At 56.0% G+C, this 7,130-nt stretch overlaps 1 protein-coding gene across 6 annotated transcripts; it reads left to right on the top strand.

Annotated features, from left to right (window-relative positions):
* The first annotated feature begins 75 nt into the window (after positions 1-75).
* DNASE1L1 (deoxyribonuclease 1 like 1) lies at positions 76-7,119 on the top strand. 6 transcript variants are annotated; one of them, XM_055338307.1, is made up of 8 exons: positions 76-234; positions 3,700-3,906; positions 4,167-4,255; positions 4,335-4,421; positions 5,566-5,666; positions 5,820-5,932; positions 6,013-6,261; positions 6,343-7,119. In XM_055338307.1, the coding sequence occupies exons 2-8, from the start codon at positions 3,775-3,777 to the stop codon at positions 6,457-6,459; spliced, it is 888 nt and encodes a 295-aa protein (XP_055194282.1). In that variant the 5' UTR covers positions 76-234; positions 3,700-3,774; the 3' UTR covers positions 6,460-7,119. The 6 variants fall into 6 exon arrangements, with proteins under 6 accessions (XP_055194282.1, XP_055194284.1, XP_055194283.1 ...); XM_055338309.1 differs by having other exon boundaries at positions 3,694-3,906; XM_055338308.1 differs by having other exon boundaries at positions 76-238.
* Positions 7,120-7,130: the final 11 nt, after the last annotated feature.

Here is a 7,130-nt window from a genome sequence, read left to right as displayed (position 1 = left end):
CGACGGACTCAGGCCGGTCACCGCCCGCAGCCCCGGCCGCCGGCGCCTGCTTCCACGTCGGGGGCGGAGGTGGAGCCGGGGCGCCGGCCCGCGGGGCACACCAGCGCCAGGAAGGGCGGGGCGGCCCGGCCTCTTCCTCTTCCCCCACCCGGGCCTGCCCAGACGGCGCTGCGGTCCCGCGGGGGTGCTGCGATCTGCTCACAGCTCCGCGGGCGCGGATACCGGCCGCTCTGAGTAGGTAGGGGCCCTGCGGGCGGAGGGGGGTGACCCCTGCCCGAGGACTGCGGTGAGAGGGGAAGGGAGCCCCGCGGCTGGGGCCAAGGCTGGGGGCTGGGGGCCGGGGCTGCGCTGTGGACTAGAGCCGGGAGACTCACTCCGGGTCTTTCTGCCCTGATGGCGGGGGGAGGGGACCCCTGACCCTAGAACCCCCAAGCCTTCCCTTGATAGCCCCAGGCTGCTCAAATGTCCACCGTACATCCCAGAATAGTAACCAGGGCAGGACACCCAAGCCAGCATGAGTGACAGAGCAGGTGGCCCGGGAGAGCCGGGCACTCAGGCCAGCCAGGAGCGTGAAGGAGACGCAGAGACCCGATGACAAAGAGGGAGGAACAGAGAAGAGACGGGGTGAAAGAGGCATACAGGGCCTGAGTGAGGCACACAGTGAGCCCCCGGGGGAGGTGACCAAGTGGCAGCTGGAATGCACTGGGAAGTGACTCAAACAGAGCTGAAAGGGGCGCCTGGGTGGCACCGCGGGCTGAGCTGAGCATCCTACTGGGTTTCAGCTCAGGTCCCAATCTCGGGTCCTCGGGGTCATGAGATTGAGCCCCGAGTAGGGCTCTGTGCTCAGTGTGGAGTCTGCTTGGGCTTCTCTCTCCCTCTCCCTCCCTATTTGTGCTCTCTCTAAAATAAAGAAATTCATCTTTATTTTTTTTTAAAGATTTATTTATTACAGAGAGAGATGCAGAGGGAGAAGCAGCCCCGTGCAGGGAGCCCGAAGTGGGACTCGATCCCGGGTCCCCAGAATCACATCCCGGGCCAAAGGCAGCACTAAACCAATGGGCCACCCAGGCTGCCCAAGAAAGTCATCTTTAAAAATACAGAAAAGGGGCAGCCCTGGTGGCTCACCGGTTTGGCGCCGTCTTCAGCAGGGGGTGTGATCCTGGGGACCCGGGATCAAGTCCCACGTCGGGCTCCCAGCATGGAGCCTGCTTCTCCCTCTGCCTGTGTCTCTGCCTCTCTCTCTCTCTCTCTCTGTGTGCCTCTCATGAATAAATAAATAGAATCTTTAAAAAAATTAAAAAAATAAAAATAAAGAAGAGGGCTGAACGTTATCAGCAGAAGGGACGGGGGCAAGGGATAAAAGCAGAGGACGAATATGATTCCTTTTGCAGAGCCAACAGTTCCAGCCAAGAAATGACCCAACTAACTAGGCGTTCCACCCCATAGGCCCTTGCTAGAAGGGTCTTGCCCCGATCGCGCCTTATGTGAGCCAGTCTGAGCTAGACTGGAGCTGAGCGCCAAAGCTCTTCTGAGTTCTCCTTTTTTTTAAAAAAAAAGATTTATTTATTTGTAAGAGAGAGATAGAGAGAGAGAGACAGGCAGAGACACAGGCAGAGGGAGAAGCAGGCTCCATGCAGGTAGCCTGACGCAGGACTCGATCCTGGGTCTCCAGGATCACACCCCAGGCCAAAGGCAGGCGCCAAACCGCTGAGCCACCCAGGGACCCCCTCTGCTGAGTTCTCCTAAAGTAAATCTCCTATAGGCACAGCTTTCCACCATGTTTTGTTTTTTTGCTTTTTTGAATTTTTTAATTTTTTTTATCCACCATGTTTTGAACATACGTTGTATGCACTAGCATGTCGACGTGCTAGGCACGCACAGTTGAGCCAGAAGTGCCTGTGTAAGCCTCCTGGCCCCTCCCGCTAAGACACGGGATAAAAGCTTCCTGTATTAGCCTCAGGGGGAGACAGTACTTGGAGATTTATCTCCATTTCTTCTTACTTGTAACAAGAAGTTAAAACCTCTTTGCTTTCAACATTTTCTTGGGTTCTGTTCAATTTGGGGCACCCCAAGTGGTGAACCCTTTGAGTTTGGTTACAAAGATGACAGAGAGAAACAGGCAGACAGAAGTAGAGGGACTTATGTTGCTTAAATGACAATGACACAGATGGGGATCAAGCGAGGGGGCTGAACCCCAATGACACGACAAAGTTTGGGTGCATCTGCACCCAAAAGCGAGCGAGAGACGCTCCGAAAGAGGGGGTTTCAGCTGGTAGGATGAGCAAGAGGAGCTGTCCGGTGGTGGCAGGGGTGTGGGAAAGGGGTGCATCACACACTGCCGCGGGGGATTTGGCCTGGCTGAGATCACTTCCGGTGCTATATGCCCTTGAACCCAGCCATTCCACTGGTGGGAGTTTGTCTTGGAGATATCATCTCAGCAGCAGGGAGGTAGGTGTGAAGGCGATCCTCCTGTTGATAATGGTGGTGAGAAGTTGAAATTAGCTGTGAGGTTGAACTCTTGTGACCTGTTGTTGGTGGGAATGTAAAAAAAAGGGGGGGGGATCCTTGGGTGGCTCAGCGGTTTAGCACCACCTTCAGCCCAGGGCCTGATCCTGGGGTTCCTGGATCGAGTCCCGCTCGGGCTCCCTGCATGGAGCCTGCTTCTCCCTCTGCCTGTCTCTGCCTCTCTCTCTCTCTTTCTGCATGTGTGTCCCTCATGAATGAATAAATAAATAAAAATCTTTTAAAAAAAGAGAGGAAGGGGGCTTGCTGGGGGAGAGGGGGTGTCTAATGGTGACAGTTTCAGTTTGGAAAGTTGGAAAAATTCTGGCGATGGATGGTGGTGATGGTTGCATCACAATGGAAATGTACTTAATGCCACTGAACTGTACCCTCAAAAATGGTTAAGATGGTTTAAAAAAAAGAAAGAAAGAAACCCGGCTAAGATGGTAAATCCTATACTATGTGTATTTTACCATATTTAAAAAGAATGAAGTCCCAGGGGCACTTGGCTGGCTCAGTCAGTGGAGCATGAGACTCTTGATCTCAGGGTTGTGAGTTTGAGCCCCACGTTGGATGTAGAGATTGCCTAAAAATCTTTTTTAAAATATGTATTTATTGGGCAGCCCCGGTGGCCCAGAGGTTTAGCACCGCCTTCGGCCCAGGGCGTGACCCTGGAGGCCCAGGATCGAGTCCCGCATCGGGCTCCCTGCATGGGGCCTGCTTCTCCCTCGGCCTGTGTCTCTGCCTTTCTCTCTCTGTGCCTCTCATGAATAAATAAATGAAATCTCTTTTTTTTGAAATCTTTTTTTTAAATATGTATTTATTTTAGAGAGCGCGCATGTGAGCAGGGGGAGGGGTGGAGGGAGAGGAAGCGAGAGAGAAAGAGAGAGAAGCTGACTCCTCCCAGAGCTTGGAGCCCGACAACACAGGGCTCGGTCCCATAACCCCGAGATCGTGACCTGAGCCAAAATCAAGTGTTGGCTGCCCAACCGACTGCACCACCAGGATCCCCACTTAAAAATAAAATCATAAAAAAAAGAATGAAGTCAAGCCATATGTGCCGATGTTGAAAGGTGTCCAAAGGGACAAAGGCGGGAAATCTGCAGTGCTGATGCTGGCACTTCTGGGAGGTTCGAACTGGGCAGCAGGGTGAGCATCACTTCCTCTGTTCCATATGCCATGTCCTCTGAGAAGCAGAACTGAGCCTCGCCGGGACCGTACCCTGGGACGACCTGGATTCCTCCAGAAGGTCCCAGCAGCGCCCACACAGCCATGCATTACCCAGCCGTGCTCCTGCTTCTCCTGCCCGGTGGGGCTGAGGCCTTTCGCATCTGTGCCTTCAATGCCCAACGGCTGACGCTTTCCAAGGTGGCCAGGGAACATGTGATGGACATCTTTGTCCAGGTAGGTGCCCCCGCCTGAAGCCCCCTGCCCTGCCTGCCCAGAGGAGGGAGGACATCGAGACACTGACCCCAGTGTCCTCCTCTGTGATGCGGGTGCGGCGTGGTTGGGGTGGCACTCAGGCTTCTCCCGGGTCCTGTCTGGTCCCGGTGCTGTCTGGGGGCCTCAGCCAGAGAGCCGCATTGGTGCCACTTCCCCAGGGACCCCACCTTCCTCCTGGGGTTGCTGGCACTGAGCGGGGCCGGCCCTCCCGGGTCTTGCAGATCCTGGCTCGCTGCGACATCATGGTGCTGCAGGAGGTGGTGGACTCTTCTGGCAGTGCTATCTCCCTCCTGCTTCGAGAACTCAATCGGTGAGGAGGGCTCTGGGGGTCTGACCGAGGGCCCCCCAGAGCCTCAGGGCCCCTGACCTAGGTTTCCCTGTCCTGGCAGATTTGATGACTCCGGGTTCTACAGCTTCTTGAGCAGCCCCTTGCTAGGGCGCAACACATACATGGAGAAGTACGTGTACATCTACCGGTAAGCGCAGGTGGCGGCCAGGGCGGACTTGGCATTGGCCGTGTGTGAGATGGCTCCGTACTCCCAAGAGCTACAGGCTCCTTCCTCCTGCAGGGGCCCTCGCCTTCTCATTGCACTTTTTTCCTCCTCAGTGGTTTTCTTTTGGTATCTTACTCCCCTCTACCCCAGCCCGCTTTCCCGCCCACGTGTCCCTACCACAGGAGGCCTTCCCTATCCATGCTCAGATGTGGGGCCCCCCTGCAAGGGCTCAGGGCAGGCTGGGCTGCTCTTTGAGAATGGCCGGCCGAAGCTCCTGGGAAGAGACAATGACGGGGGCTGATTGTGGGCCTTGGGCAGGCCCGCTCTCCAGAGACCGCCCTAAGTCCTTCAGACAGCCTGGGGTGGGGGGAGCCCTCCAGGGTCAGGATAGAGAGGGCAAGGGGGGTGGTCAGGTAAGGAGATCTATTTATATAGATGAAATCACATGTCTAGAATTCACTCCCAAATAATGGGGGCAGGGGGTTGCAGAAACACATCCATGTAGGATTGCTCATAACAGCCCCAAATCAGAAGTAGCTATCCAGGTGCCCATCAGCCGCTGACTGGGTAAACAAAAGGTGGTCTCTTTGTGCACTGGAATGTCACCCAGCCACAGGAAGGAGTGAAGCTGGGAGCCATGCTGCAGAGTGGATGGGCCTTGAAAACCTCTGCTAAGGGAAAGGAGCCAGACACAAAAGACCACGTAGTATTTTCTTTCCATTCACACCAAATGTCCAAAACAGGCAAATCTACAGAGGAAAACAGATCAGTGGCTGCCAGGGGCGGAGCAGAGGGGCATGGGGGGGGGGCACTGCTCATGGGTACGAGATTTCTCTTTCGGGCCGTAAGAATGTTCCAAAACGGATCATGGCGATGGTTTGACCACCCTGTGAATGTGCTAAGCGCCACTGAATTCTGGGTTTGAAACAGGTGAATTCCGTGGTATGTGCGTGTGAATTATGTCTCAATAAAAAACAAGTTCTGGAAAAGCATCAAGAAAGGCTGCAGTCACATGAAACAGGGCTGGTCGTGGAGGGCCCCTCGCTGAATGCCAGCTCTGACGTAGGCACTTGCAAAGCCAAATCGGTGATGGGGGGCCACTGCTTCTCATCCCTCGGTCCCCCAGGTCCCACAAGACACAGGTACTGGATTCCTATGTGTACGAGGACAAGGACGATCTCTTTGCCCGGGAGCCCTTCGTGGCCCAGTTCACTTTTCCCAGCAAGGGTAGGAAGGGAAGAAGGGTGGCCCTGCTGTGTGGGAGCGGGCAGGAGGGTCTGGCTGGTTCCCTGAGGGCTTTCAAGGTTTTCAAGGTTACTGGCAGAGGGTGGGTGGGGAATGCCCGGAGCAGGTGGGAGCCGTCGTCCTGGGGCCTTGCAGTCCTTCCCAGCCTGGTGCTGGTCCCCCTGCACACCACTCCGAAGGCCGTGGAGAAGGAGCTGAATGCCCTGTACGACGTGTTTCTGGACGTCTCCCAGCGCTGGCAGAGCAAGGTAGGGCTGGCCAGATCGCACAGGAGGGCCAGGGACACGATGGCTGGGTGGCCGGGCCTGACTGCTGTCCCCCTGCCCAGGACATGATCCTGCTTGGGGACTTCAACGCTGACTGCGCCTCACTGAACAAAAAGCGCCTGGCTGAGCTGGCGCTGCGGACCGAGGCAGGCTTCCGCTGGGTGATCGCCGACGGGGAGGACACCACGGTGCGGGCCAGCACCCACTGTGCCTACGACCGCATCGTGCTGCACGGGGAGCGCTGCCAGAGTCTGCTCAGCTCCGCGGCCGCCTTTAACTTCCCCAGGAGCTTCAGACTCAACGAGGAGGAGGTAAAGGGGCGAGGCAGGGATGGGCTCACGGCCAAGTCCCCCCGCCCGACACTGACGCTGTCCCCCACTGCCTTCCCCCAGGCCCTCAACATCAGCGACCACTACCCTGTGGAAGTGGAGCTGAGCCGGGCGGCACCCAGGGTCCAGCCTCTTGGCCTGGCTGCTCTGTTGCTGTTGCTGCTACTCCTGCTCCCCTAGCCGGGCCGGTGGCCTGAACCAGCCTGGGGCCTGCTACCCACAGATGGGAGGACTGTGCTGCCTTCGGGACTCAAATCGTGGTCTCTCCTGTCTGCTCCCGGACTGCTCCGGGGACCCAGAGACTCCTGAGGGGCTTCGGCTGCAGCCCTCCTCCATCTGACCATAGCTCTGCCGCACTGGACTGCAACCCGTCTCCACCTGCCTTTTCTTTGGCTTTGGTTTGTGTTCTTTGGTTGGGCCCCTGCCTGGCATTAGGATGTAGAAGGCGGCAGGGACCCTGAGGCTAGACCCATGGCACTCTGCCCCTGGCTAGTGTCACGAGAGGGAATAGAGTAGGCTCTAGGGCTGGGGGAGGAGGAAAGGGGGCTCAGGTGATTTTGGCTCAACTGCAAGACTCAGAAAAGGGAATCACAACAGAACAGATTTTATTATAGGACAAAGAGGGAACTTACATGCTGAGAAAAAGCTAAATTTGGGGATATTACACATGTGGAGCAGATGTGCCAGGGAGCCATTTTTATTGCATACAGGATTCACAGGAATCTATATTAAGATTCCAGCAGATACAATGACCGATAAGCAGTTTACACACACAGTAACTAGTGAACAGAGCATGTTTAAACTCGTTGTAATCTAATAAACCAAAAATAGCTGCAAACAGCCCTGCTGCT

This window comes from Nyctereutes procyonoides, unplaced genomic scaffold (genome assembly GCF_905146905.1).
Source record: "Nyctereutes procyonoides isolate TBG_1078 unplaced genomic scaffold, NYPRO_anot_genome, whole genome shotgun sequence".
NCBI lineage: Eukaryota > Metazoa > Chordata > Mammalia > Carnivora > Canidae > Nyctereutes > Nyctereutes procyonoides.
Note: the sequence above shows the minus strand (reverse complement) of the source record. Positions and strands in the feature narration are given on the sequence as shown.